Source organism: Alternaria arborescens (genome assembly GCF_004154835.1).
Source record: "Alternaria arborescens strain FERA 675 chromosome Unknown contig_5, whole genome shotgun sequence".
NCBI classification, from domain to species: Eukaryota; Fungi; Ascomycota; class Dothideomycetes; order Pleosporales; family Pleosporaceae; genus Alternaria; species Alternaria arborescens.
The window spans coordinates 26,955-54,930 of NW_021167860.1; the positions used below are offsets into that span (position 1 = coordinate 26,955).

At 51.1% G+C, this 27,976-nt stretch overlaps 13 protein-coding genes across 13 annotated transcripts; 5 read left to right on the plus strand and 8 right to left on the minus strand.

Annotated features, from left to right (window-relative positions):
- Positions 1 to 1,255: 1,255 nt before the first annotated feature.
- AA0111_g2666 (hypothetical protein) lies at positions 1,256 to 2,957 on the minus strand (the record flags this gene model as incomplete). Its single annotated transcript, XM_028648462.1, has 2 exons — positions 1,256 to 2,392; positions 2,463 to 2,957. The coding sequence occupies 2 exons, from the start codon at positions 2,955 to 2,957 to the stop codon at positions 1,256 to 1,258; spliced, it is 1,632 nt and encodes a 543-aa protein (XP_028509762.1).
- Positions 2,958 to 3,922: 965 nt separating this feature from the next.
- Positions 3,923 to 5,260, plus strand: AA0111_g2667 (hypothetical protein; the record flags this gene model as incomplete). Its single annotated transcript, XM_028648463.1, has 6 exons — positions 3,923 to 3,986; positions 4,050 to 4,134; positions 4,202 to 4,209; positions 4,285 to 4,442; positions 4,505 to 4,534; positions 4,604 to 5,260. The coding sequence occupies 6 exons, from the start codon at positions 3,923 to 3,925 to the stop codon at positions 5,258 to 5,260; spliced, it is 1,002 nt and encodes a 333-aa protein (XP_028509763.1).
- A 198-nt stretch (positions 5,261 to 5,458) lies between these two features.
- Positions 5,459 to 6,628, minus strand: AA0111_g2668 (hypothetical protein; the record flags this gene model as incomplete). Its single annotated transcript, XM_028648464.1, has 2 exons — positions 5,459 to 6,348; positions 6,457 to 6,628. The coding sequence occupies 2 exons, from the start codon at positions 6,626 to 6,628 to the stop codon at positions 5,459 to 5,461; spliced, it is 1,062 nt and encodes a 353-aa protein (XP_028509754.1).
- A 1,553-nt stretch (positions 6,629 to 8,181) lies between these two features.
- AA0111_g2669 (hypothetical protein) lies at positions 8,182 to 9,439 on the plus strand (the record flags this gene model as incomplete). The annotated part of the gene is made up of 4 exons (XM_028648465.1): positions 8,182 to 8,578; positions 8,648 to 8,749; positions 8,803 to 8,864; positions 8,912 to 9,439. 4 exons carry the CDS (start codon positions 8,182 to 8,184, stop codon positions 9,437 to 9,439), a joined length of 1,089 nt encoding a protein of 362 aa, XP_028509755.1.
- Positions 9,440 to 9,717: 278 nt separating this feature from the next.
- AA0111_g2670 (hypothetical protein) lies at positions 9,718 to 11,075 on the minus strand (the record flags this gene model as incomplete). Its single annotated transcript, XM_028648467.1, has 4 exons — positions 9,718 to 10,079; positions 10,146 to 10,276; positions 10,353 to 10,812; positions 10,892 to 11,075. 4 exons carry the CDS (start codon positions 11,073 to 11,075, stop codon positions 9,718 to 9,720), a joined length of 1,137 nt encoding a protein of 378 aa, XP_028509511.1.
- A 2,922-nt stretch (positions 11,076 to 13,997) lies between these two features.
- Positions 13,998 to 15,226, minus strand: AA0111_g2671 (hypothetical protein; the record flags this gene model as incomplete). The annotated part of the gene is made up of 2 exons (XM_028648468.1): positions 13,998 to 14,787; positions 14,844 to 15,226. 2 exons carry the CDS (start codon positions 15,224 to 15,226, stop codon positions 13,998 to 14,000), a joined length of 1,173 nt encoding a protein of 390 aa, XP_028509510.1.
- Positions 15,227 to 17,333: 2,107 nt separating this feature from the next.
- AA0111_g2672 (hypothetical protein) lies at positions 17,334 to 18,358 on the minus strand (the record flags this gene model as incomplete). Its single annotated transcript, XM_028648469.1, has 2 exons — positions 17,334 to 18,088; positions 18,142 to 18,358. The coding sequence occupies 2 exons, from the start codon at positions 18,356 to 18,358 to the stop codon at positions 17,334 to 17,336; spliced, it is 972 nt and encodes a 323-aa protein (XP_028509509.1).
- Positions 18,359 to 18,851: 493 nt separating this feature from the next.
- AA0111_g2673 (hypothetical protein) lies at positions 18,852 to 19,691 on the minus strand (the record flags this gene model as incomplete). The annotated part of the gene is made up of 1 exon (XM_028648470.1): positions 18,852 to 19,691. One exon carries the CDS (start codon positions 19,689 to 19,691, stop codon positions 18,852 to 18,854), a length of 840 nt encoding a protein of 279 aa, XP_028509508.1.
- Positions 19,692 to 21,524: 1,833 nt separating this feature from the next.
- Positions 21,525 to 22,049, plus strand: AA0111_g2674 (hypothetical protein; the record flags this gene model as incomplete). Its single annotated transcript, XM_028648471.1, has 1 exon — positions 21,525 to 22,049. One exon carries the CDS (start codon positions 21,525 to 21,527, stop codon positions 22,047 to 22,049), a length of 525 nt encoding a protein of 174 aa, XP_028509507.1.
- Positions 22,050 to 22,161: 112 nt separating this feature from the next.
- Positions 22,162 to 23,946, minus strand: AA0111_g2675 (hypothetical protein; the record flags this gene model as incomplete). The annotated part of the gene is made up of 3 exons (XM_028648472.1): positions 22,162 to 22,494; positions 22,598 to 23,606; positions 23,741 to 23,946. 3 exons carry the CDS (start codon positions 23,944 to 23,946, stop codon positions 22,162 to 22,164), a joined length of 1,548 nt encoding a protein of 515 aa, XP_028509506.1.
- A 380-nt stretch (positions 23,947 to 24,326) lies between these two features.
- AA0111_g2676 (hypothetical protein) lies at positions 24,327 to 24,896 on the plus strand (the record flags this gene model as incomplete). Its single annotated transcript, XM_028648473.1, has 2 exons — positions 24,327 to 24,398; positions 24,462 to 24,896. 2 exons carry the CDS (start codon positions 24,327 to 24,329, stop codon positions 24,894 to 24,896), a joined length of 507 nt encoding a protein of 168 aa, XP_028509505.1.
- Positions 24,897 to 25,152: 256 nt separating this feature from the next.
- AA0111_g2677 (hypothetical protein) lies at positions 25,153 to 25,440 on the minus strand (the record flags this gene model as incomplete). The annotated part of the gene is made up of 1 exon (XM_028648474.1): positions 25,153 to 25,440. One exon carries the CDS (start codon positions 25,438 to 25,440, stop codon positions 25,153 to 25,155), a length of 288 nt encoding a protein of 95 aa, XP_028509504.1.
- Positions 25,441 to 26,180: 740 nt separating this feature from the next.
- Positions 26,181 to 27,695, plus strand: AA0111_g2678 (hypothetical protein; the record flags this gene model as incomplete). Its single annotated transcript, XM_028648475.1, has 1 exon — positions 26,181 to 27,695. The coding sequence occupies one exon, from the start codon at positions 26,181 to 26,183 to the stop codon at positions 27,693 to 27,695; it is 1,515 nt and encodes a 504-aa protein (XP_028509503.1).
- Positions 27,696 to 27,976: the final 281 nt, after the last annotated feature.

A 27,976-nucleotide genomic window follows, 5' to 3' on the forward strand; every position in this document is an offset into this window, starting at 1 on the left:
CGTTCCGTCTCGCGCAGTGGGTCTTTTGTATCTGGAGGCGTGAAAGATGAGACGAAAGGTCAACAAAAGACTTGATGCTGCCAGTTACAACTGACAGCATGGAGCATCATGGCGGTCTTTTATATCGTCAGGTCAATCGATAGAGGTGTATTCCGCGATAGCAAGACTGCCTAGCATTACTTGGAGGGACATGCATCGGCGGAAAACACATGTCTGAACCATGCAGTACTGCATGCCTGCTCAAGTGGGGTCCAAGTTTCGGCGGTTGGTTCTCCATGGCTAAGAGGGACCGAGACTTGGAAAACCAATGACAAGAATGGCAGATGTGGCCGTTCGCATAACCTGTTCAGTCTGCAGTTCTTGACGTTGTTGGTGCTGGAAACGCGGGAAGGCGGAACGTGGGGTACCGCCGAAGATAGCAGACAGCAGACGCAACCAACGCTTTACCCAAACCAGTAATTTTCGCCGAACATTCCATAGAGATTCCTAAGTAACTCAGCGTCCATAGATGCCGTCCCACCGAAAGGTGGGTCGTATTGTCCATGTTATGTAGAGAACTTGACATTCTGCGATACTGCAGGAAACCTTGGTCGCGATGTAGCTCCGTGATCCCAAAGTCCGACTCCGCACAATGGCCGGCTTGCGATCCGAAGGGGACATGATATCCATGTTCGGGCGAATCGCATGTCCGGTGGTTGAAAAGAATCCGAAGACACGAGATAGTATCGGCACTTTCATGGGTGACTTCCAACCGTACATCTTGTTCCTTCTATTCGCAGAGACCTTTCCTCTCCATACGCATGGTTTTCCATCGATAATGAGGCCTACTACGGATGATGATGACTGCACTTAACGATGTGGATAGCAGGCTTCCTCTGTTATCTTAGTCTCACATTTCGCCTCAACCATATAGCCACTACGTACATTTGGCGTTGATTTACCACATGCTGTGAATGACTATCCAAGTCCGGATGAGATTTTGGAACGGACAGCAAGCATAGTATACGATGTAGTAGACATATGCCACTCGTATGCAGGGTCATCCTCATAAGCGTTAGCGCTTCCCAATACCGCCCATCACATAGACACGGAGATGCTGTCTTCCTTTGGTCACGGAGGCATTTACCACGAAATGGCGGATCTGTCCTTCATTCACTACAAACGGCTCAAACTCAACCTTCGCACACCCATCATCAGCTCTATGTTAGGAATTAGAACCTTGGCTAGCCTGATCCCTCTGCTTCACTGATCGGCCTCAGACGACTCCGTGATCAGCTCCGACTCCTCGGCGCACACGAGTCTCAAGAATCTCCCTCTCTTCCTGGGCTGCATTGTCCCCAAAAACAAAATCCATCTGCTCCAAAGTCTTGCCCATCGTCTCGGGAACCAGAAAGTATGCCCATATAGACGCCAGAAAGCACATAGACCCATAGAATACGTACATACCAAATCCGATGCTCTCAAGCATTGGTGGAGTAGCGACACCAACAGCAAAGTTGCAGAGCCAGTTCACACACACCGCCATAGCGACACCCTTGGCTCGAGAGCTGCCCGTGTATACCTCCGCTGGTAAAACCCAACCAAGACAAGAGTAGGACATTCCAAATACCAGGATGAAGATGAACGCCATGGCCACGGCTGCCCATCCCGCAGAAGTGTTGGCAGACCAGTCGTCCGAGTAGATTCCAGTCAGTACCGCCATGATACCCCAAGTGATAGCGCCGCCGAGTGCGCCAAAGATAGCTAAAGGTCTGCGGCCGACGTGGTCGATGATGACGAAGCAAAGTGCCACACCTACTAACTGCAGGATGTTGAAGATTCCCGACATAGTAAGCGCCATCTCTGGGTCTTGACCAAGAGAGGCGAACAAAGTTGGGGCGTAGTAGATGAAGCCATTGACTCCAGAAAACTGCTGGAAGAAGGTGGCGCCTACAGCTACAGCCGTGCGACGCCATGTTTTCTTCTTAAGTAGATCTAGCCAGCCTAGGATCTCTAGCTTGAAACCAGAAACCCCTGGGTAGTGCTTCTCTTGGATCGACTTCTCAATCTCTACCTCGGTAAGGATGGCATTGTACTCGGCCTGCACGCGAGGATCGGTTTCCGGGAGACCTCGTAGGCGCCTCAGACTCTGAAGACATTCTTCTCTGCGACCAACTAGGGCGAGCCATCGAGGCGAAAAGGGATAGAAAAGTAGTCCGACACCAAGAAATGTGGCACTGACCATTTGTAGACCAAAAGGAAGTCGGAAAGATGCCTCGCTGGCGATGTGACGCGTGCCGTAAGTGGTATAGAAGGAGATAACGACGCCGGATACGATACAGATAGATTCCAACACTAGTAGGGTACCTCGAAGGTTCGGTGGAGAGAGTTCCGATATGTATATAGGTGCACCCTGTTTTTAACGTGTTCGAGTTAGAGAATTGGCTCTGTGAAGTAGCAGAAAAACAAGGAGTCACCCTCACCATTGCTAGTGTTCCCACACCAACACCACCTATAGTCCTCCCAGCAACTAGTACTGCGTAATTCGGAGCCGCCGTCTGCATGATAGCACCAATGTTGAAGATGACGACAGCGACGGTCAAAGCCCATTTACGCGAGATCCTATCGGCCAACGCCGGCATGAAGAGGCACCCGATGAAGGCACCAAGCTCCAGCATGCCAGTCATAAAACTCTTGCCGAATGCAGTTTCCGTCCTAGGGAACACGGCGTGGAACTGTGGCATAACGTTGATGATAGAGATGACTCCTTGGTCGTAACCAAAGGAAAAGCCACCTAACGACGCCAGGAGAGCTGCTCCGAAGACGTAAGGCGATCCAATGAGTCCTGGAATGCCGCTCTTTCCGTACGAGATGTCGGTGTCGTTGACTACCACCATCGTATTGTCCTCGATGTTTTCCACCCTGGCAACGTCTGCATCTGCTTTCGACATGTCATCGTAGGGGTCGCTCTTCTCCATGGTGAGATTGTGGGTGAAGAATAAGAAGATAGTTATTTGTGGAGAGAGTTGGTGACTGAGAGGAAGGTTGCAGAAGAGAACGAAGAGCTTTATAAGTCTTCCGCGATAGAGGAGGTAAGCCTCTGAACGAGAAGAGACTGGAAACGTTCAAAAGGTCCGATGTTCTAGCATCACCGACCCCATGGGGCGTGGATATGTACGGGGTGGATTGGGAAACGCATGAATCGGAGCCTAAGATCGAGTCATTGCATGAAGGACTGCATTGGCCAGAACCCCACAACTCTTGGTGCCGGGCTCTAAGGTACTAACGTTCTGAAGACAATCGCTATCTGAGAAGGGAGGCCATTCGAGCTAGCCGTGTTTTGGTCGCATCTGTGCATAACCCGGGGATTCCCACGGGGACGGGCGGCGCCACCGGCCAACATAGCCCGATTAGTCAATATTCGGCGACGCAACCAAGTTTTGTTGCTTGTGCGGCCGACACAGGAAGAGCCGCATTGCGGGGGAAGCGGCAGATGTTTAGTGATCCGAGCGAACCAAAAGCAAACAGCACTGGGATACATTAAACATCTGCGGGATTATGTCATGGTGGATAGGATGATAGTCAAGCTCCTCCGGAACGCAGATTTTGCTGTTTCCAGACGCAAACGTAGGTCTTCTTCGGCGGAGCATTCTTTTTGGACCCATTGTTCCGGCAGAGATGGCATGCTGGGATTTCGGCGAACATGAGGTTAACTACCAAGCTCTCGTCCTTTAAGTTGACATCTTGCCACTACATAAACGTGACAAGGATAATCAAATATCAAGCCCAACTAGTCTTTCAAATTGCTAGACTTCCACATTTATTACCTAATCTTTGCGCTCACATATCATATTGAAAGTGGGGACCCTTCGTTCGCTCAAAGGACCCAAAGGCCAGTCGAAGAATAAAATCATTCAACCAACAAAACACGACTACGATCACAATGGCCCCTGTAGCTTCTCACTTCAAACTCAACACAGGAGCGAACATTCCTGCTGTTGGCTTGGGTAAGCTTCATCTCAGAAATGGAAACAAAAACACGGAAAAAATAGCTAACTGTTCATGGGAAGGTACCTGGAGGTCGGAGCCAGGCGAGGTCCGCGACGCAGTATCCTTCGCCCTAAAGCAGGGATACCGTCATATCGATGCAGCGTTGTAGGTGTAGTGACGTCCCCATCGTCTCCAACAGCGATGAAGATTGCTCTTACTGATTGCTACGTAGGATTTATGGTACGTCTGGAATTACCAGCCTATCGCGAGATATGTGAAATACGATTCAAATGCTAACATGTCGTCTTCCTTTAGGTAATGAAAATGAGGTTGGCCAAGGTATCAAGGATAGTGGTGTGCCTCGTGAGGTGATATTCCTGACGAGCAAGCTATGGAACACCCACCAGCCCAACGTTAAAGAGGGTCTACAAAAGTCATTAGACGCCTTGGGCACAGACTACCTCGATCTTTACGTACGTAACGATCCTTCATCTCGATGGATGCACCAAGGAGCAATTATCTAATATTCCAATAGCTCATCCACTGGCCGGTGCGCCTAGTCCCCGTAGGTGCAGAGCCTCCCCTCGATCAGTCGACCATGTAGCAAGTAACTAATTCGGAAACCCTGGCACAGAACGAATCTAGCGAGCTTCTCCCCGTGAATCCGGACGGGACACGATCTGTTGACCGAGAGTGGGATCAAAGTGAAACTTGGCGCCAGATGGAAGAGGTTTACAAATCTGGCAAAGTCAAGGCCATTGGAGTCGCCAACTGGTCGATTCCTTACCTAGAGAAACTAAGCAGGACTTGGAAGGTCGTCCCCGCAGTCAATCAGGTGGAGTTACACCCTCTCCTGCCTCAGCACAAGCTTCGGGAGTACTGTGCAAAGCATGATATACTGCTAGAGGCGTATTCCCCACTCGGGTCAGCAGGTGAGTGGAAGAGATTTCACGTTGAACAATTATATTTAGTTGTTGCTAACATCAGCCTCCCTTTAGGCGCACCTATCATGTCCGACGAAAGTGTGCAGGGTGTCGCAAAGAAATACGATGTGTCTCCTGCTACAGCTCTGATCAGCTACCATGTTAACAAGGGAGTGGTAGTCTTGCCAAAGTCTGTACATGAGAAGAGGATCATCAGCAACAAGACAGTCATTGAGTTGTCCGATGAGGATATAGGGCTACTGGATGATTTGGCTGCCAAAGGCAAGGCAAAGCGCATGAACACACCGTTGTGGGGATGGGATCTCGGATTTGATGACTGGTATGGTCCCCCAGCAAGTTCCCGCTAGATGGGGTAGGGTAGGATTGCTACAAGGAACATAAAAGCTACTGTCCGCTAAGGTTATATGACTCTGTGTTGGAAGGTTCTCTTTGCCATGCCTCACCATCTTCACGTGAGCCGTGTCACTATCATAAACAGTTCGAACGCCTCATCAAAAGCATAGCGCGACAAGAGGTGATCGACATTTTCGTGCAGCTTATGCTCACTACGTACGTATCTCACCTTGAGTCGCATCCCCAGCCCCATCATTGAGTGCGTTCACAGCATGGCTGATATTCCAAGCAAAGTCAGTTCTGAGCTTGTGGAGGATTGACGTCAAAGCTGATCGCTCCCCAGCGTCGCGCACGTATTTACCGCACATGGAAATCGCAACAGCAGCGGCCGTGAGTGCCTCATGTCGATCCGAGTGGCATGCTGCGAGCCCGCAGATGGTTCTCATGGAATGCAGGAAGAGTGCCTCGGAAGCTTGGGAGGCAAGCTCGCCGCCTCCTAGCCTCCGATTCTGGAGCTGTGCCTCGTGGCTAGCTAGCATCATCCGCCCGAACTCGATGTGCTGGAGAGCCATGACTTGACATGGGTTGGCCAACCACAACTCGGGGAAATAGCGTCCCTGTTGCGGCGCGTTCTGCCGGTAATAGAGTGGTTGGAAGCAGGATGGTGGTCGCGTATCCCAATCGAATTCGAAGGCCTTCAGCGCGCCCCACAGGTCCGATGCGCTCGCGTAACCATCGTCGCTCACATCGAACCTATCGCTACCAAAATGCAGCTTTAGCACGTGCGCGCACCATACGAGGACTCTCCTGGTCCACAAGTAGTCGTCATCCATTTCGCCATCGTGGACATGTCGGCAGTCCTTGAACGATGGGAGGGGCAGTCTTATGGGACGCTGATACAACAGCACTGCCCATATTTCCATCCGCAGAGCTACCAGGTATGCCGCAATATTCGCAGATAGATGATTTGGTTGAAAGATGGGGAGTGGGGTAAAGAGGCTGTGTAGAGCTTGTCCCAAGCCACGCCCTTGTGCGAACTGCGTTTCGAAGTTGTGTTGCACCGCTCTTTGAAACACCTCGAAATCTGATCCGGTCATCAAAACTGGGAGGATTGTGTTAGATCATGATTTCCAATTTGGAAAAGTCGAAGCCGACTGCCAGATGCAGATGCAAGATAGTTGGGAAGAGGGGGCAGGGGTCATGCTCTTACCATCATTTTGTTCATGGAATCGAAGTATAGTGATAGCTGACAGTATGTCGCCATCTGCATGTTCCTCTGGATTAGCAGAAGCATCGATAAGAAGATTAATGCATGTGCTCTGGTATTGCATCACTGACTCCTCGGTAAGATGTGGCAGCTTTGTTCCTTGGAACTCAACCATTCCTGGTGATGATGACTCCGTCGACATTCGTAGCAGATATTGAGCGGAGATCCCGCATATAGCATTGAGGACTAAGGAATTTCTCAAAGCTCGTATAGGAAGATGCGTAGCGAAATGGCCGGTTCTGTCCGTCGTATCAAACTAAGTATCAAAAGTCAAAACTATGTACCTAGAATTCCTTGATGGCTTTCACCACTTACTGTTGTTGCCAGCTCTTGTGCGAAGCATCGAATAAGGCATGCTTTTTGCGGGCTCAATGGACCAGGCGTTGTAGGAGGGTTAGGCGCGTCTTGGAAGCTCCAGGATGGAAGCAACATTGGTCCTAGGTCTGACGCAATGACCTCGCCTCTATCCGAATCTCCGGAATAGCTAGGCATACTTGGGGATGGTCCGAAAACATCCGAACCCTCGTCAAGCAGAGCTGTCTGCCCTCCATCATATGTTAGACGGTTTCGGGCCACAGTCCTAGGAGGAGCATCCCGCTCTCTGCCGCCAGCCGATTGGGATTGGGACAGTGGCGAGTCTCCTGAAAAGGAATTCTGGATCGGACTTGTGTTCACTGGTGGATGCCCGTTCGTATCACGCCGTCCACCCGAGTGGAACGGCGAACAGTACGCAAGAGGTGGCACACAGTCTGAACCCAATATAGGGACAGCGAATGTGGATAAGACTTCACGAGCATGGTTTGGTGAAGGTACAGGGTCTGTCTCGGGTCCAGCCCTCTTTGTCGGTGGCGTATACACTCTAAGGCGCAGAGATTGATTGCCAGGCTTGCATTCGACACCCGCTTTCTGGCAGCATGCGCAAGGACATTCACCATTGCCTAGCAAGCCACAGGATCATAATCAGATAAATCTAACCAGATAGAGTATGCTGGGCGAGATACACAACGTACATTTTAGGTGTTTCACTTCCACGTGGTTATTGTCAGCATCGTGAGCAACATAAGAACCTGCCTAGTCTCCACTAACGCTTGCATTGCTCGCATGGTCTGGTTCTCGGCCGGCGTTGCGGAGGCATGGTACGCACGTGAGCGCTCAGGATTGAGGAGTCTTGGGGAGGGTGGTAAAAGACGGAGAGTAAAGTTACTTGTGGGGGAAGTCGCCTGCTTCGGGTATCTTGGTCATCAGTCGGCGAAAATAGCCAGGTTAGGGATAGCGCCTCTCCGCACCAGTAGTGGGGCCCCCGGAGACCTCAGGGCTAAAGCCGCATCGTGCCCTACCGCAGGCCCGGAATCGGACATCTCACTAGCGGATGCCACCCAGTGTCTTGCACTGGGTTGCGAACGGAGAGCGATTCGCCGAAATGTTGAGTGGACTAGGTACATTGGTAGTCTTGCAGCGAATATATAGGGTTCGAGAGAGAGCATTTTGAATAGCAGCCGAATTCGTCACTAGGGTTAATCTTCGAAGACAATCGACTTGAGATACCTTTTGATCTCATCCTCTCGAGCAGGCCTAAAGTATCCTTTCGTCTCGTCTTCTTCGCCATATCTTTGACCCGAAATCTCCCGTCCTCACTATCAGACCATAAAAGACGCAGACATCATCGCAATGGATGTCATTCCTCGTCTCAAACTCGCCCTTTTCGGCCTAGGTCGTCTAGGTGTCATCCGAGCCCGGATTCTAGCATACGAGCAACCACTTGTCGAGTTGGTTGCTGTTTGCGATACCAAGCCAGGAACCGATGCGTGGGCTGCGGAAAACCTGCCGTCAACAGTCAAGCATTTCACAAACCCAGAAGAGTGCCTCAAACGTAGCGGAGCACAGGCTGTCTTGATTTGCACAGCTACAGCTACACATGCTCCGCTAATCGTTCAAGCACTCGACCTAGGACTACACGTCATGTGTGAGAAGCCCATCTCCGTAGACGTTATCACCACTGCCACTGTGATAGAAAAGGCCCAATCTCGACCAGATCTCAAATTCCTTGTTCCGTTTACTCGACGATGTATGTTTACCGCCCTTATGAGCGGATGCGTTTCCCACTAAGCAAAGGATAAAGCTTACTCTGATTCAGATGATAAGTCGTATCGTGAGGCTAAGGCCCTTGTTGAGAGCGGCGAACTTGGAGAGATTCACGCGGTTGAGACCTGGATGAGCGACGTCCAAGATCCTGCTGGTAAGCGAACGCATATGGATCAGATGCTTTATGTCGTAAGCTAAGAGTCATAGGTCACTTCGTTGCATTTGCTGCTCATTCCGGCGGCATCTTCCTTGACATGGGTATTCATCACGTAAGTCCTCCTTGTATTTGGAGAGATCATTACTAAACCTCCTTCAGATCGATACTGGGCGGTATCTTTTGGACGTAAAGTCCAACCTCGCAAACCCGAAGAAGCAAGTCAAGCGAGTTACAGCTATCGGTCAACGAGCTGTGTACACTGATCTCGCCGCGTTCGGAGATGCTGATAATGCCTGGGGCTTCGTTGAGTTTACCAATGGTAAGGTCTGGACAACACATCTCGCTAGGACAACGACAAACGGGTTTGAGGACTCAACACGCGTGTGCGGTACAAAAGGGCACAGTATCGTCAGTTCTGCTAGCAACGTCGAGATTCGGGATAAGCATGGCGTTCGCAAGCAGACTGTGCCTGATGCCTTCAAGCTTTTCCCCGAGACATTTCAAACAGATATCACTGATTTTACCAATGCGGTTCTCTTTGATAAGCCTTTGACTTGCCTTGCAGAAGATGCTTTTGAGGCAGGAAAGATATGTACTGCTCTTCAGCATTCTTACCGCACTGGCCAATCAGTATACTTCAACGATGAAGGATTCCCAATCCTCGATGATGGTATACCGACTCCGTAGTTCTCCAAAATATAAACTCCATGCTGCCTTAACATTCTCTTTGCTTCAATGGTGACTTAGCACTCCCTATTGCATTAACTAAGCGGAGCACATAAGTGCCGAACTCTTCTTGGCTATCACTAAGTGAGTTGTCCTCAACAGCGTCCACCACGAACTGCTCATAGAGTGATAGAGGGAAGAAAGGGAACCATAAGTCTTATTACAAGCTATATATGATGATGAAGATGTATAAGGAGATCACTTGATGAGAGCAAGTTGGATAGCCCTCAACCTTTCATTCAAATGGATTCATAACGTACATTAGTCTCATTCCTGACTTGAATGCCATACGTTCCCGGAGCGTTAGCGTTGCCGTCAGATACCTCGTCCACGCGACTAACAACAGTTTTGTTGTATCCCCCGCGCTCCGCATAAGATTCATAGTACATATCACCACGGCCAGACGACCCATCCTCGTGTTGAGCAAGTTGCCGCTCCGAACTATTATCGTCCAGCTCTTTCGTTCGATGACTGTTCCGGAGTTTAATGCCCTTGCCGCTGAAATCGCTGAGAGGGTTCGGGCCAGTTGAGTGGGACTTGGAGCCAAGTATGGAGCCGGACAGAAATTTGCGGAAGACGGGTCTTGTTATGGGGAGACATGCTTGTGATGGAGAAGTCAGCATCGGTACTCAAAACGTTGGCCATTTCGGATTGCGGAAATACTCACAAGAGATGATAGCCAAGTATGATTCCGTGCCTGCCCAGATTATGACGCCTTTGACATCCCTGGACATCTCTGTCGTCTTAGCGTTCAGATTGATTGCCACAATGAGTACTACGATTGACGCAGCACAGACACTACAAGAACGAGTTAGTCAACGATGTACAAAGATAGCGTAGCAAAGAAAAAAGCAAGATATGGAAAAGAACGTACAAGATACCGAACATGAACATGGCCACAACAGCAAATTTCTGACCCGGGCGAAGTCTGAGACTGGCCACCTGGAACACAGGCAGCAGCAAGACTGAGATCTCAAGGAGAAGATGAACCAGGGTCGTGCCGAACATAAACTTGCCGGGGTCAATAGTGCACACAGCGTCTTTGATGTTGAAATTCCAGTACGCTTGAACTGGTATGCAGTGGAAAATAGTCATGAAGGTTCGAATGGTAAGCCAGATTATGGTGCATGCGCCGAGGATATAGATCCCTGGTCGGATGTTGGAGACACTGAACAGGCGCCAATAGAAGCATAGAATAGCTAGCTTGGACATTCCAAGCGACCATGCATATAGGAACTCGGCCATGAAAAGCCCAAACCGAGCGTATTCGTCAACCTCTTCTGCAGGATGAGGAATGTCTGCTTTCACGTGGCCGAGACCCATTACAAGCGCCCCTGTCGAGTAAGAGTCAGTATGTTGGTACTTTGCGGCTTGAAGAAAAGTTGTGGAGCCGTTTGGTAGATACCAACTTACAGTATAATGCAAAACCACAGTAAAGAGCAGCCGCCACCCAGGAAACCATAGCAAAGTAATCATCCAACCACAGCGCCACATTTGTCATCCTTCGAGAGATTATGCGACAGATTAGGAGGATTGTAGCGACACCGAACGTGATGGTCATAGCGCACATCACGCCAGCGTCCGGCTTGAAACCCATTGCGGCGTTCGTAGGTAGCTATCGAGTTCGCATTGGAGGTGGTCTAGGAGTGGGAAAAATCGATATAAGACTTTTGCGATGACAGAACCGGCCGACAGGATCTGGAAAGGGCGTGGGTACTATGGCAGAATGCTCGCTGGTAAAGGAAGACAAGATAAACTGACAGGGGATAATCCTCTGGGAGACGGTTGGGGAGCGACCTCTTGTATTGCAGCGGAGAAGCGGAACGAGGGGGTGGGGACTTGTTAATCATTCGAAGATGACTTGAGCTAGCACTGCACGGAATCGAGGGTTTTGTGCCGCCCGGGATGTTAGCCGTGGAAGTGCCGTGAGACATTCTTAGGTTACAGGCCCTGAATCAACCAGCTGGGATGCAATCTGGAACATGAGTGGTCATGCGCGAACAAGCGAGTGCCTACAGCGATTAAACTTTGATATGCCGGCAGGGATGCAGCATCGATCCCATGTAAAAGTTCCGACCGCCGCATCAACAACATGATCCAGGACTCTGGCACCTTGTAACTTAGGCGACACGCGGGGCTGATCATACAACTCTTGGTGTTCTGGTGTGACACTACTGTCGTATCTCGCTCTTCGTGTTTGGGCATGCCTACATGCGGTCAGGTCTCGGGACATTGGTGCCATGGGACGCCTTAATAGCCTTGCTGACATGCTACACTTCCGATCTTCCAATGCTTTTACAACAGTCGCTCCGCTCCTTCTTCAGCTTGCTAGACTTAGCATTTGAGAAGATAACTCGATTATATGCCTTTGTCGATCTGACGGGACGTCATGATCGTATGGAGATGTGGTGGACGAGTGGGTAAGCGGACTTATCAAGAGTCAAGCGGCCCGATAGGCGGCGTGATTTCGACTTGGATTCTGCACGAGCCGAACGTCGGAACTTGCAAACCTAGATAGTCGGCTAAGCCTGTTGATCAGTCTGATTGTCGACAAGCTTGCCGTGGCTACTTGATCGTATTGATGGATTGCTCATAGAAGGACTGGCGCATCGCGCGCGACGTGCGTATCCGAGCGTTGCCAGGCATCATCAGTAGCGTTGTCTGCTCCTTGTTCAAAAGGGGCTCCCGTTCTTTGACGATATACGATGTTGTACTCCGAATGGACGCATATTAGACTGTTCTTATCCTTGGTTGACTGGCGTAGTAAAGCAGATCCGCTCAGCGCGTCCCTGAACCGGTGATGCAGGACGGTCGACTGATACCATTTTGTCTCCGCTCCCGCTAGCGCAGAATGATTAGCTCGATGACTGCGGCATCGGTAGGTAAGGCGATTTGATCCCTGCATGCCGTGGCGCGAACTATGTTGCAACTGCAATTGCGGGGAAGCGCAATCGCTACGCTCGAAGACCCCACGTTCTGGAGCGATGATGCTGCTGCGACTGCGACAGCACTCAATTAAACCTCGTGATAGCCGAGACGGGGTATGATTGTGCTGTACCGCATCTATGCATCTCTGTCCATGGGAGATGAAGATTCTTGTTCAACGCTACCTAGGTTGCCTCGGGGTCGTGGAACTCAAGTTTCACGAGCCATGCGCTGGAATCACTGTTTGTAGAGTAAGAACGCTACTATAGCTGTTATTATCCGGTTCGTCTCGTGATAAGTGGACCAATGTAACAGTCGGCAAGCGGAAGCAAGTACCCATCGATAGAGCACGGAGAGTACTAGCTTCGAGCGGCCGTTCGCCCACTTGCCGCTGTTCCGCAATCTTAGTTCCTACGAACGGCGCGCATTGCGTGCGCATCGCATCACTCTCGTGACGTCCAGACCTTGGCTAATTATCGGAATTTTGCGTGCCAGTGGGGACGGTGATATGGATGAGGTTCCTGTCGGGCTCTGTTCGGTTGTTGCAGTGTCGTAGATGCCCGTTGTGATTGGTGTTCCTTGCTTTCTCGGCAACCCCTGCCTCCTTGAGATGGACGCTAGCGCACACGAAGACTACAGTAGTGCTGTTACGACTGCGACTTCTGCGTCAAGATCTACACCTTCATCGCCTCAAAAGAGACTGTAAACGGATCCGCCGGCACATATAGGTTCGACTGCACGTGGACCGACGACAATCAAGTGATCACTAGACAGAGTGAAGGAGTTGTTGTCACCACATCATTCTTTCGACGAACATGTGAGCGAACGTATACTCAAGCATCTGCATGTATCGATTCAGAGATGGGAACGCATAGGCGCGACATTCGCCTCGATGCAGACTCAGCGCCGAAGGAGAGCCGATGCAGGTTCAGCTGGGGCTGCTGGCCAAGCCTTCGGGCCGAAGGTGCCTGAAAACCTCAACAATCTTCCATCCAAGAAGCCTCATGATGGTAGATCGCACAGGGTGCACAGAGAATTGGGAAAGGTGGCCGTGGCGGGATCATCGATCCGAGCGGAAATCTGATGCAGGTTTTGTCAGTCTGATTCTTCAATCACAGGTAAGTCCTTAAGTGGTCATAGCCATATCGGTCCGTTTCTTGTACAAGAATGCAGGGAGAGCGTGCCCCTTCTTTGTCAAACGCTCCCATATAAGGTACTCGCGGAGCCGCAATGTTAGCAGTACTACCCTAGAAACTACAGCGACGATCCATTCTGGACGAGCCAGTCATAACCTCCGTGACACATGCCTTGCACGTACGCTAAGGTACCCATCAATGAGGTATATCACAACTACCAGGAAATCGCCCAATGGCAACAGTCTTGGAGAGCAGGGAAAACTTGCTATTGAAACAGTCACTTTAATGTCGAAAATCATCGCTCCAAGTCATTAATAATAAGTACGCAATGTCAAGGGCTCTTAACAGAAAAGTTATGCAACGAGTAAGACACTATGATATTTACAAACGTGTGCGATGGAATATTTACAAGAAGAGAAAACAGTAAGGCGTCCAACCACCTCCACTGCAGAGTCAAATCAAACGTCGGTTCGCGTAGTCGCACCAATAGCGGCACCATTCTTCGGTAGCAAGAAGTCGCTCGCAGGCACCCTGCCATCAGCACCACGCGCCTTCTTCAGCGTAGATGGGTCAACACTTGTGAAACTCGAGTTAGACCAGCTACCCGACTGCCACGAGTTACCCGTAGCCTTGATTCCCGACGCGGTCAAGCTGACCTGCGAACTACCCACATTTGCCACAGCGATGTTGTTGTTCATGGTCGAGCTGGAGCTCCTCAGATTGAAGCCCACGTCACCGTTGTTCCACGCGGTGTTGCGCTCGAAAGTCAAGCTACCCGGGTTTCCATTATCGATGAAGCCCTTCTTCGCATTCGCAAAAGCCATGGAGTTGCGCACGATGTGGTTGGCGGGCGGGTTATCCGTGATACCGAGCTTGAAACCGTTGCCGTCGCCCTCGAAAGAACTGAAGCCCCAGCGGTTGAAGCCGTTACCCCACGCATATACCTCTTCCAGTGTCACAGGCGATCCGAACATGAAGAGGTCGAGCCCGTCATCAACGTTGTCCCATAGGCGCGCATTGCGCAGGACATTGCCCTCACCTGAGCCTTCCTTGCAGGCGAATCCGTCGGCTGACTCGCCGTTCTTGCGCGGGTCACGGTTGCGATAGGAGTCGAGGTATAGGACAGTGTTGTTCGACGATGCGCCCTGAAGCTGGAAGCCAGTCTCGTAGTTGTCGTGAGTAATTAAAAGCTCGTAGTGGTTGTGCGAGGCGTCGCGGGCGTACACACCGTAGGGGCCGTTGATGATTCTGGACATAGGTCAGTATGCGTGACGGTGATGACCAAGGCAGCCGGCTCTACTTACTCCAAGTTGTAAAACTTCCAGTAATTCGCCTTTTCGATATGGAAAGCACCGCGCTCCTTGTTCGGTAGAGATGCGTCCAAGGCGTATGGCGTTCCAGGCATCCCCTCACCATCGATGATGACCTTCTCCTTCTCGAAAGAACGGAGAGTGATAGGCTGAGTCCTAGTGCCGCTCTTGGTGATCTGAATGTTGGTGGTCGGTTTGTATGTACCTGCGCGAAGGAGAATCACATCACCAGCCACGGCAGCGTTGACAGCAGATTGAATCGAGCCGAAGGGGGCGGTAGAAGTTCCCGTTCCCGTGCCTGCTGGCGACACGTAGATGTCTTTCGCGTTGGCAGTAGACAAAGCTGCAACTGCAGCAGCAAATGTAAGAGAGCGCATAGTAAATATTGCCTTGATGGTGGAGATGGGTGTTGATGCGATCTTGTAGGTCAAAGATAAATTGTCTCTCCACAACTACAGGTGCCAGGTACCATATATACTCCCACCACGACCGCCTCTTTCGTTATGATATCTCGCATCAAGCATTCCGTCACCAGTCATGGACGCTGTACTTCTCGTGTCAGTTGCCAAGATATAATAGATGAGAAAGCGCTGTTGTCGAAGCTCCACCAATGCCTGAAATTTCCGACTCTTCGCCCTGTACACAAGCGCCAGGCTAGAAGAGGCGACGCCTACTTCCTGAACGAGTAAGACCGCCTGTACCCCACACCTCGCCTGCGGTAATTATTCATGTCGCACGTGTAGTGTGCATGATAGTGGGCATGATTGATGGACTGCACGGATGCGGTTTCAAAACGTCGCCAAGCGAGCGGAGGTTTTTACTATCGACAACTCGTTTCCCATGACTTAGAAGGCCGCACCGGAACAATACCGACCGAGGGTCTAGACTTTTGACTTACGATCCATGGTACGTACAATCAGCATCTGTACCGATATCGCGCAATATCAAGTGGTGAACAAGTGGATGTATGCGCAGTGGTCGGGTCAAGTTGAGGTGTGGTGTCCAGTAATGGGGAGGCTGACTGGCGGCGACCGCGGCGGGCCGAAATGCGCCAAGTTCGCCTGTTGGACAGCGTCCATCCATGACGCCTACCTAGGTTTCCACGAACACAACCTAGCATTTCCAGAGCAAATTCCTAGTCAGGGTCTGGTTCGGTGTATCCAGGGTCAGACGATGAGTTCCTCTGCTGGTTTGCCCTCTTCTTCGGACGTTCCACCTATCTTCTTCCATGCCGCGATTTGATTAAAGCTCAAAGGCCACCAATCAAAAGGCATGCGCTTCATATTCGTCTTCTTTTCTGCTGTCTCCACCCCCGTCATCGTTTCACACCACAGCTTGCGCAATGAATATGCGCCCAGGATTCTGCACGGTACGTAAGCAAGCATCGCATCGATGCGCGATAGTACGCTGTCATTCGGTGACAATAGGTAAGGACGATGAACGATTAGCCAGGTATGGGGGCCTTGGGGCTCCCAGTCATATCGGACGTTGGCCGGCGATAGCACGACCTGCTTCGGAAGTGCCTCAGATGACTCAAATGGGTACGCAAGCACATTTGAGCCGCCCATGGCGAACACCGGAGTATCATGGATTGCGAGAGTGGATGGTGTTTGCTGGCGCGGCGCTGTGTGTGGGTGGTTACGGCTCTATGTTGGTGGCGCGTTGCTTGAGCGAGCACACGAGTACGATAAAATACTGTCCGATGCCTGGAAAGATAATATCGATATAGGCTTCATCAGCGCATCACCAGTCGAGTATGCGCGATGCCCTCTGCGTGACTCTGGTGAAGAGGGAACTATTGGGCTGACACACTACGGCTGAGCCTAATCTTCTTACCTGTGAACGTCGTCTACCATATCCTGCATGCCGCGTAGACCTCGTTGTACATCGCTTGTAGTCAACATTTGTCGTCGACATCCAGTACATAGCATCGCTCATCGACGAGAATGACGAACTTGGAGTTGGTGGTTCTACAGGCTGTACCGTGGTCATGAACAAGACAAGCAAGGCATTAAAATACTATTGAAGACCAGTTGCCTCCGACCTGTGTCCATTTATGTACGTTTCGTGCGGCGGCTCCGCAATTAAGTACGGACCATATGCACAGTGAGCGCGCAGGTATTGCTGACCAGGTCACTGTTCAGTTCGTGCAGTGGGCACATTTCCTTAGCCTTATGGCTAGTACACGACTAGGAATGCGATCATTCACCGTGACTGGCATAAATTGCGCTGCTTCTATGACGCGCTCCCTGCTGGGCGCTATGGGTATGGAGTAAAATGCTTGGAACTCCACCCGATGATTGATCACAACTCCAATGGGACGCAACGGAGACAAAAGGGTTCTCTCGAAAGAGGTTATGATAGTGAGATGATGTATAACTATCTGCTGTCAGTGCAAGACCAAGGCAACACGTGTGTCTTATAGGATCTTGCGCACAACACTTCTTGATGGCCGGTTGGATCATATCTGGTCCCGGAGATCCTCTAGAACATTCCACCATGGAGATCGCGTTTGCCATGAGGAGAATCCTCAGCAGTTTCGCCACCAGTAAGTAGACTCGTCGCGTTGCGAATGATGTCTGTAGTAGCCATGATCTTCATGAGGGTGATCTCGTCCGTCTTCTGAGTCCAGCCCAACTCAAAAGGAAGACGCTCGTTCTCTGCCCAGTTGTCAGCTACTGCACCACCGCTCCTCGCACATGATTGCGCGTTGCCAACGAACTTACCAAAGAAGTACTCCATCAACGTGCGGTTGACGGTACCGTCTTCCAAACTGCCAAAGGCAATGATAGGTGCCGAGACTTCACCTAAGCTAAACTCCTCGGTGGAAGCAGTAAAGGTGTAGTTTGGGTTGGTTGCGCGGCTCTCCAACTGGCGAAATATCTTGGAATTAGCCAGCATCTCAGGTGTTACGGTCTCATCTGTCCACCACTTTCTTGATGTGTTGTATACAGTCTCATTGAAGACATGGTTGTTACCGAAGGCAGCATCAGTACGCGTAAGACTGGCATCGTGCTCAAGAACATTGTGGACGTTGAGCTGCTCTAGAGTGAAGAACGTAGCGTTTGGTTCAGGGTTTGCGATAATGGCTTGCTGCCACATGAGTGCGCCAAGTGAACCATTAAAGTTCAAGCCGTCCTTCAGGCCCTTGACGACGTTCTCCTGGGTGAAGTTGCGGCCATCGCGAGGAAGGAAACCGTGATTTGCTAGAGTGTTAAGCATCGGGCATGGACCGCGGACTGCGCGTATCAGCTCTGAACCATAGCATGGTCCTTTTGACGTTTGCACTTACAGTCGTTTGTGGAGGCAGGCATCCAAGCGTGTGGATCTGGAGTTGCGGCACCATACTGGGGCCTCGCAGAAGCGAGCGCGGAAGTGGAGGCGGCAAGAACAGCAGTGAGCTTCATCATGAGGTTTCCGATGGCGGTATTCGAGAAATGGTGCTTTGTAGATGAGTTGGGTTGCAGTGGAAGCTGTGGATGAAGCACGATTGATGAGAACGGTGCCATCTCTTATATCTTCTCGAAGCTTATTACGTAGATGACTTGTGGCTCCAAAAGTAACATTAAGTATCCACACGTATCCTTACGACATACGCGTAACAGTAGTTGCTAGGTTACAGCACCAGTTTCGCAACGAATACAAGATGGACATTTACAAAGCACTCGTATCCCAGGCGATGCAAGGCGGAAAGGGCTTGCAGCCGCACTTCCGGTGTCGATCCCAGATATGCTTAATCCAACGGTCCCGGGATTGTTTGTTTCAAAGACATGTTTGGCCAATAACATCTTTTCTAATTGCATAGGACAGCGCCAGGCGACGTCAAGTCTGGGGTACTAGTCGTATCTCGGAAAGTGCACAGATCCGGGGCCGTGCATACGACGCCATACGAGAGCATCGTTCTCGGTGTCGCACTCGCACTCGCACCATCACGCGCTCGGTGGCTCGTTACACGAACTAGCTCGCCATGCGCACAAACAGTCTACAACTTCAGCAATACTATCAACACATTGAAAAGAACGCCAGCACCGCGCTAAACATGGCCACGTTCTTGTTGGCTCCAGAAGTGTGGCTAGGACTGGCGACGTTGGCACTTGTAGTACTGCTAGCACTAGCAATGTTGGTACCTACGATACTGCTAGTACTGGCGGCGTTGGTGCTTGTAACGCTGCTTCCTGAAACAGCCGTTCGTGTAGCCTCCTCTTTCCAACCTGCTTCTTGAAATATCTTCAATAATCCCTTTCCACCGCAATATGCCGTCTTGTCTCCAGTGCAGGGAACGTTACAGTCGGTCTGATTCTTCGCCCATTGCCCGATGACGTAAGTGCCACACCAGCATTGATTGCCTTCCTGTACACCCGCGAATTTGTAGGTATCGCGATAGCAGGTGTCTTTGCAATCAGGGATAATCAAGGACGTATCTCCATTAGGGCTCATATTTTGGTCGAGAAGTGGGAATGTCGGATCCTCCACATAGCACCCTATGTCGGTCCAAGAAGTAGGAGAAGGAGTGACTGTAGATGAGGTTGCCGTGGTCGTAGTTGTAGAGATTGTTGAAGTCCATTTCGGTGGCTCGGTGTCGACCCTCTCCTGCGTGAGAACGCAATATGATTGGAAGTTCCAAGGCTTACAGTCAAGGCCAACCGAAGGGTTCCATTTATGAAATAGCTCAGGACTAATGCCGACCATCTTGCGCGTCTCTTCACACGACAAATCCCAACCACCATCGAACCATTCGACACAGTCTTTGGCGGTCTCTGGATCCCACTGCAGGTTTGGTCGGCGTTCGGAAACGACCAGGCGAACGAGCTCCGCCAGAACGATGAAGGCTGTGAGCTTCATGATAGACGGTATCGCAACGACGCAGGGTAGTGCGACCGATAGTCGAGATCGTGAAAGGGGTTTGTGTAGTACCACAGCAAGGAGCAGTGCGGGCGAGGAGCGATCGAGTGTATGCTACCGACAACACTTTTTGGACTCCTTCGAGTACATTATTCGAATGAGTAACGCGATATTAGGTCCTCATACCAGTAATGGAGCTGAGTTTGATAGATCCAGGTCTGGGCCTACTGCGCCGCCTGCACCGCATGCTCATTGCGCATCGTGAGATCCGAGGCCTGGGATATGCGGGTAAAGACGGTTCGCGTACTGCGAAGGAATCGCAAATTCCATTTCTAGCTCCGAACAGGCGCTATCCGGATCTCCTCATATCGCAGATCCCAACACATCACCACGAAGGATCCGAGGCGCTTCCAGAAACGGAAGGTGGATACGAACATAGGCTAATCATATGACTCCCTGATTCTTGGCGACCATTCGGGTTCCTGCATTAATTTTTGTTCGCATACAGGTACCAATCTCTGATCTCGATGTTTCATTACGTATAATTGGCGCTCGAATCTGTATACACACCAAGATATCCACGCAACACCACCTTCCGTATTCCTCGCTACGGCATGGCTACATTCCATCTTTTTCCACGACTCCCTGCAGAACTTCGTCTTCGGGTATGGGAGCTTACTATAGAGCCTCGCACCGTCAAGGTTGGTTTCAAAAGCAGATATGAAGGGGAGCTTTGGCAGACCACAGCCTTATATTCAAAGACGCCCATACCAGGGCCACTCCAGACCTGCCGGGAGTCGCGGAACGCTGGATTATATCAGCGTTGTTTCTCTCAGCTCTGTGTTGATAACAGCAAGAGGAAGAATGCGCAGAAAAAATACCGGCGTGACAGAAATGTGTGGGAAGGACGATACAGCTATGTCTGGTGCAACCTGGACATTGATATGATTGACATTGACGACTGTTGGTTTGACAAGTTCCGATGTGTTGCACATCTCATCAAGCGATTGAAGTTCAAGCGCGAGATGACTGAATTTTGGAGGCGTGGGGCTACCCAATCAGCTGATTCAGACAATCTTTGCTGGTTCGAAAATGCGTCGGAGATTCACGTGGTGCTTGGCGGAAACTCGCTCGGCGGAAAGGACGACTTTGAGTGCTGGCATGGGACTTCCTACGAGGATTCCTGGCCTTGTGACAACGTCTTGTTCATAGACGAGAAGGAGGGCGAAGAGATGTGGATGATGGACCTGGAGTACAAATGTGATCGTGAGGCCGAAGTATGGAATAGAAAGAAATGGGGCTGGAAATTATTCTATTGCTGTGGAGAGATGCTACATAACGTCGACGAAGAAGGGGAAGATTTTCGAGCCAGTTTACACCATCGATCGCTGTATTATTACTCCTTATCTTGACAACACGTAGCGACGAAAGAATGGAACAAGGAACTCGATATCTTTTCAATGCATTAGCAGGATCATCGGCAGCCCGCGTCTCCGTTTTGAGATCTTTTGTAAGATTCGATGACTGCAATGTAACCTTCCCATTTTTGGTGCCTTCTGTCATGTGCCTATGAAAATGAACATGGAAATCTTCATGACTCTTGCCCACATTTCCCCCGCCTTGGCGTTCAGCCTCCGCCCGGGTATAACCGTCTAACCCCCCACTTCACTGTCTCCCAACTTTCCGTCACTCCCAGTACCTTCACCTGCATTTTGATCCTCGAAGTCGAGCACGTCTATGAAACGATCCCTAACATTCGAGCGCATATCCACAATCTCGATCGCGTTGTCAAGACCAATCCACACATACCTCGAACTCTCCACACATTCTGACATGGCCACATTCCACCCATTTCCACGACTTCCAGCAGAACTCCGTGATCAGATATGGCAAATGACGGTGGAGCCTCGCATGGTTGAAGTGCGCCTCAGGGTCCGAGGGAAATGGGGTGAGAAGACGTTCAACAAGTTGACTTCGCCTACACCTGTACCAGCACCGCTGCAGACATGTCGAGAATCGCGGAACGCTAGACTATACCAGCGTTGTTTCTCTGATATGTCTTGGCGCGGCGGCGCTGCGGAAGACGCAGAACCGCGCTACGTGTGGTTGAACCTGGATATCGACATGGTTTCCATCGGGTGGAGCCAATTCGAAGCCTTCAGGCCTGTTGCGCACCTTATCAAACGCCTGAGATTTACGCGCGACAACACCGATGAGTATTGGGCCCGTGGACGTGAATCCGAAGAGCTTCACTACTACAAAAACGTGTCGGAAATCCATGTCGTGCTTTGCGAAGGCGGCGAATTTTGGCACTGGCAAGGGGCTGCGCAGGACTACACCTGGCCTTGCGGGAAGTAGAATGTGTTATTCGTAGACTACGAAGAGGGTCAAGAGATGAGATTGACGGACTTGGAGATCAGGTATGATTATATCTGAGAAGCCGGTAGCTGAGAGCAGGATATCATCCCACCTACTTCCTCCGCCCATGCTTAGCAATCAAACTCCTCGACTCACCACAAAGCCAGATATGCGGCCCCGCCTCCCCATCTTTCAATCCATGCTCATTAATAATATTATCAATCTGTTTCGCTCGACCACGGTTTGCGCTCAGCGTCGTGAGGCCCTCAGCCCAACCGTAGAGAAAGATGGATTGGTTGAGAAGGCCAGAGGGACTTTCGAGTAGTTCAGCAACGACCGTCGCTGCTACGCTGGGGAGGTTGGCGATGATGGTGTCGATGTCAGGAGTTTTGACGACGATGGGGAGGGCCAAGTGTGGGGGTGGGGAGTAATCGGATATAGCGGCCTGCAAGAGGATTGTCAGTAAGGAACGATGTAGTGGTTTCGTGATGAGGTGATTTTGTCGGTGCTCGATATGCGAGTGGAGCGGGCAGCCTGCGAGTACGTACCCATTCTTCCACAAGCCGTTCTCGCGACCACGAGGCGCAATCGCCTTGTCCTAGCAGTATGTCCGCTCTCAGCTTCTCCGTATCAGTCGCCAGAGTCTGCACGATAAGATTCATCTGGTCAGCAGCTTCGCGCGTGCACACCATGGGATGCGCGCCAATAGCAGGATACAGACGCGTTGGCAACAAGTGCTCTACAGCCTCCTCCTCAATCTGAGCGCGCACCTCTCCCGGGTACCAGTCAAGTATCGGGCAAGGCTTGTGCGAGATATCCGATATGAGCGCTAGGAGAATGGTGCAGTCGATATTCAGGGTATCGCTTAGCGCTCGCGATCGATCGATGAGGAGCCGTGGTAGCACGGCGTCTATCGACAGCGCGGGCGGTATGTCCTCTCCGCACTGTACTATCGCACCCGTCGCGCGTATCTTGTTGATGATCATGTCGATAGCTGGTGTTTTACCAGCAGAGATTCGTGTGAGGACGAAATGCACCTTGGGTGGCCGACCACGTACGGGATTTGCGCGCGCAGCTCGCGCAAGCTCGCGAGCATTTCGCACCACGTCGATCTGGTCTTCGTCGTCATCGTCGTCTTCAGGGGGCGGCGGCATATCCTCGTCTTCGTCCGAGTCAGAGTCGTTCACCCAGCCCAGCTTTGCGAGATCGAACAGAATACGTTTCTCGGAGACGGTTGATACTCGTATCCATTCTGCGCCTTCTTCCGCGACGATGTCGACAAGTGCAGAAGTTTTGCTCTTGCCTTGGCTTCCTTTTGCTAGGCTAACGCCTTTTGTTGTGTTTTTACCACCGGGAGCTTTGTGTCGGTCCCAGAAGAATAATTTTCGGAAACTTCGGATCCCTGATGTACGTTTTGCGGCGGCCCATAGAGCTTCGTAGTACAGGAGATTAGAAGACACAATGTAGTTACGGGCCTTCTCTTCATCCATGTTGGAGCCTGCGAGTTTCTTCAGGAAGGCGAGTTCACATCGCATATCGGTGCGAAGTTTCCCGTATCTGTTGTCGTTAGTTGTGCGAACGAGTGTGTTGGTTTGGTACTCTTGTAGTAGATATCGCGGCTAAGCTTACTGGTGGAGCGAATACCAGGGGATCATCCAGGCTATCTTGGATAACACGATGACTGAACGTACTCGACTGGATTGTAGACTTTTCCGACCTTTTGCTTCTCGAGAACTGCGGCGATGTAGGTTTCCACTTCGTTGTTGAGATGGTTGCCACGTGCCACTAATCCTTGAATGGTAACTTCGAGTTCAGCCCTAGGGGTGGGCATCTTGTCATTATCCGTCTTTTCCTCTAGCTTCATGTTGCCAAAGCCTTGGGCAACGGAGTCGTTCATGATGGTGCAAATATACCAGATGCGATTGATGTGTTAGGTAGACCAAGGCGTGTTTTGGGGGGTATCGCAGTTGAGTCTGAACTTTTGAGATGAGACAGTTGAGCCGTGAGTCAACTACCTTGGCCGTGGAAGGTTCGAGGAAGTATTGAACAACGAGGACTGCTGCTGCTTGATAGGTCGGGGGTTGTTTCAGCCCTTTTCCCGGGTACCTGTCGCGCGGTACGGTGCTTAGCTGGGAGTGACGGTTTTGGCCTGAACCGATGTTCTCCCGAGCGACCCCGCCAAAAGTTGCCCGCCTACCGAACCCACAGGGCACCGACCATGCCTCATCGTCACCTTCACTCTCCCATTACCCCAGACACCCACCCACACCCGCCACGATGCCATACTTCGACACGAGCGCAGAGTGGTACGAGCAGTCGTCGCTCCTCCTCAAAGCGCGACCAACATCCGTATGCCAAGCTCCACCCTGCCGCACACACGCGACACGGCGCCATCTAACCCAAGCCTCCTAGACACGCATCACATCCAAATACTCGGTCCTAAAACCCACATCTTCCAAGATAAAGAAGCGCCAAAAGTACGACGAGAAGAGAGCCGCCCGATCCGCCGACACATCGCGTACGTCTTCACCGCCGCCGCAATCGCAGAACCCCGAGGAAGTCACCGTCTTCTTTACGCTCAAGACGTACGATCCAGAGTCGGGCACATGTCTGCAGTATGAGACGAACAAGGGCGCCGAGGTGGGCCGGCTGATTGGCAATCTGGGGAGATTGGGGAGACACATGGCAGCGCTGCCGGAGACGATGGAGGATTTGAGCATGCCAGCTGGCGGAGAAGGCGCGTCTACACCGCAGGTCGACGAGGGTGGAGATGTCAAGATGGGCGGTGTACCCGCGGCTGGTACGGGCGGCGCGGGAGGCAAGAAAAAGAAGAAGGGAAAGAAATGAGCTGGGACTCGGTGCCATTACCCTACCTTACACGCTGGACACCGTGGAAGCATCGTCGCGACGCGCATAGCACGAGTGCCGCGAGCGGACACTATCAGACTGATATGGATGTCGGTCGCAATTCAATTGCTGGTATAAAAGCGAGAGTGCACGTTGCGCGTGGCTACTGAATGAAGATACCCAATCCTGCTTCCAGGCTGTCTTTGCTTGATCTCGATTCCATGACACTCTTGCTAACGGTCCAATTATCAATCCTTCAGTGCTGTACGACCTGCTTTGCCCGCTCCTCCGCCCTCTGCTGCGCGTTACACTCCTGCGTCTTCTCGCCCTCTATTTTGCCGACAAGAACCCACTCGTCCTTGTCCTGTTCATCTACGTAGTGCGATTCGTTCACGACTTCCCAGTTGCCGCTGCTGTAAGCCTTCGTTTGATCCATCTCTACTTCCGCTTCTATGTGTAGGCCGGCGTTGCTGGCCCGATGGAGAAAGTCTTCGAGCGGTGACTTTGCACGTCGCCTTGTGTCGATGCCAATGTTCGTGGACATTGTGGTGCAGAGGTATTTGTAATCGCTCGCCGTATTTCATTCAGCCATTGCAAAGTAGTCACAGCTGCTCAAACACGGTCGTGGATATCCGGTTCATTCATACAAGACCACGCGCTTAGTAAGTGAAATGGGCGCTGTTTCCTTGACGCAGCTATGGTGTTTTATGCGTGGTGAGTACATTCGCACGCTATTATCCAACAAATAGTTAGTGAAGTCCGATCGCTATTCACGAAATTGAGATGCCGAGGTTCGTCCAGTCCCTCGTAGCTATGCATCTATCTCGCACTAACCCGATGCAAACTAGACCAATCACTCTATTACAACCTCTATGGCTTTTGGAGGTGCTGCTAATTGAAGCGCGACCATAGTTTGACACTGCCGACAAACACCGAGCCATGACACTCGACGGTGCGGTGTTTACTTGGCAAGGCAATCGCGTGCCTCATTTGACGATGCTTATTCGACGGGTTAATTACATTGCTGTTCAATCGTACCAAGCCGTTCGTGGTAGCAGGCAAGCGAGAGCCCGCTTTTCTTCGTGCTTCCATTCGTGGACGGTAGCGCAGCTGCCTAAGCGTGTCGGATTACTACTGCATCACATTGCTGTTTCCGGTTTGGATATAGCCTAGGCTGTGGCGCGACATCACATAAACAAGGGACAGACAGTCGCGAGATGGCTACCCCGACACCCAAGCTACGGCTTCAATCTCCTTGGAGCCGCGCAAAGACCATAAAAGACTATGGGTGACCTTTTCGACCGCAACCCAAATAACGGGTTTCCTGATTGGTACCAGCTTGTCTGCCCGGAGCTCAATCAAGCTATTCATATTGGACAGCGCAATGATTACAACTGCGACACGGCCTCGCTTTTTAAGAAAAAGAACCAAGACTGGTTTTACTACGCGTTTGTCAAGCCTTTGTCGGATGCTCAGCGTGTTCAACACTTCTATCCTCCTGGTGGGGACCTTTTCGAACGTCTTCCAAACGAGATCCTTGATCAGATCCTTGATCACGTATTGCCACTGGACTGTTTCGACCGCCGTCGCGGACTCAAACACCTCGACTGGGGCCGCAATCCCAGTCCGAAATACATCGACGAGATTCGTGACGCCAAAGCCACCCTCGATCACATCGCTGAGCTCTCTCTCAACTTCCTCGCGCTAGGCCTTTCTTCCGCTCGTATATGGCCGCTCGTGTTGAGCCGCATTCACCGTCTCTATCGGGAGAATTGGGTAGGCAGGAAGGTTGGTTTTCACCATGTCAAGGCGAGATTCACCAGCGAGCAGTGTCAGAACTATGGTATCGAAGAAACGTTCGAGACGTCCCTTGCTTCAATTGACGATTGGAAATGGGACTGGACATGGCATGATCAAGATGAAAGATGGCTAGCTCTCACTGTTTGGAAGGACTGTCCTTCAGCCTCAAACCAACAGGCCTTTAAAATGTGGATTTACGACCTAAAGAACAGACCAGACGACCTGAAAAATATCAAGCAGGATCTGATGCTGCGTCCCAAACCAGGTGCATATTCTAGGCGGAGAGTATGGGTACTCCGCAACCTGACCACCAGACAATACGTGCGCTCGGATCAGTTGCAAGAAGAGCCTGATTCTGATCCCGCACCTGACTGGGGCGACAACCCTAGATCCTATGAGCTGCTATCGGATAAAATGAAAAGAGTCGGCAAGTCCCTCACACAACGAGTGCTCTACAGACCATCGAAAAAGGAAAGCAAACACACGACGGACCCAAAGACGGACGAGCAATTTACCCTGGCCAACATCTTCCTCGTTCTCACTTGTAGCGGTGGTAACAGAGCGCCATCTGCGACTACTAATACTACTACTCCAGAGGACCCACACTTGCCGGACAAGTATCTAGAATTCATACATGGTCCTTGGGCTGGCTGCGCATTCGAAGTAATTACTCTGGACGAACACATGCTCACTCAGCAGCAGCAGCAACAGCCCTTACCAGAGTCAGATACACAACAGCCAAATAACGTGTGGGTGGATGTGAGCAAGGAAGTGGTTGCTGATATCGCCAACCTACGCTTCTGCATCCAGAGAATGAGGGATATGCGCAACCCTAGCCATAAATTATATGTATCGCGTGACAATAAAACTGCGTATACAGTATACTGGGACGACTTCTGGGCCAAGGTGGCGAGCACGAGGAAGCTGCATCGGCAGTGGGTGGTCAAGACATGTCCGCCTCGTCCGTGGATAGACGAGAGTATGTATGCATCAATATAAAGACGTTCTCGCGAGAATCTTATCTCTTCCCAACCTAGAGAGCCCGGTTTTTACCAAAACAGGTTTTCCTCTCCCACCTTTTTCGATTTCCACTTCAGCTCCAGCGCACTCTCGTCTCATCTCCCCCCTCCCCTCGACACAGCCACGGCAGTTTCAGCTTAAACCCCCCTCTCAATCCTGCGGTAGTCACAAAATCTTGTATGAAATCTCACATCTTCTTTAGCATCTGACTTGGATTAATTTCTGAGGCGGCGGCTGATCGCGCTTCCATATCATCTTCC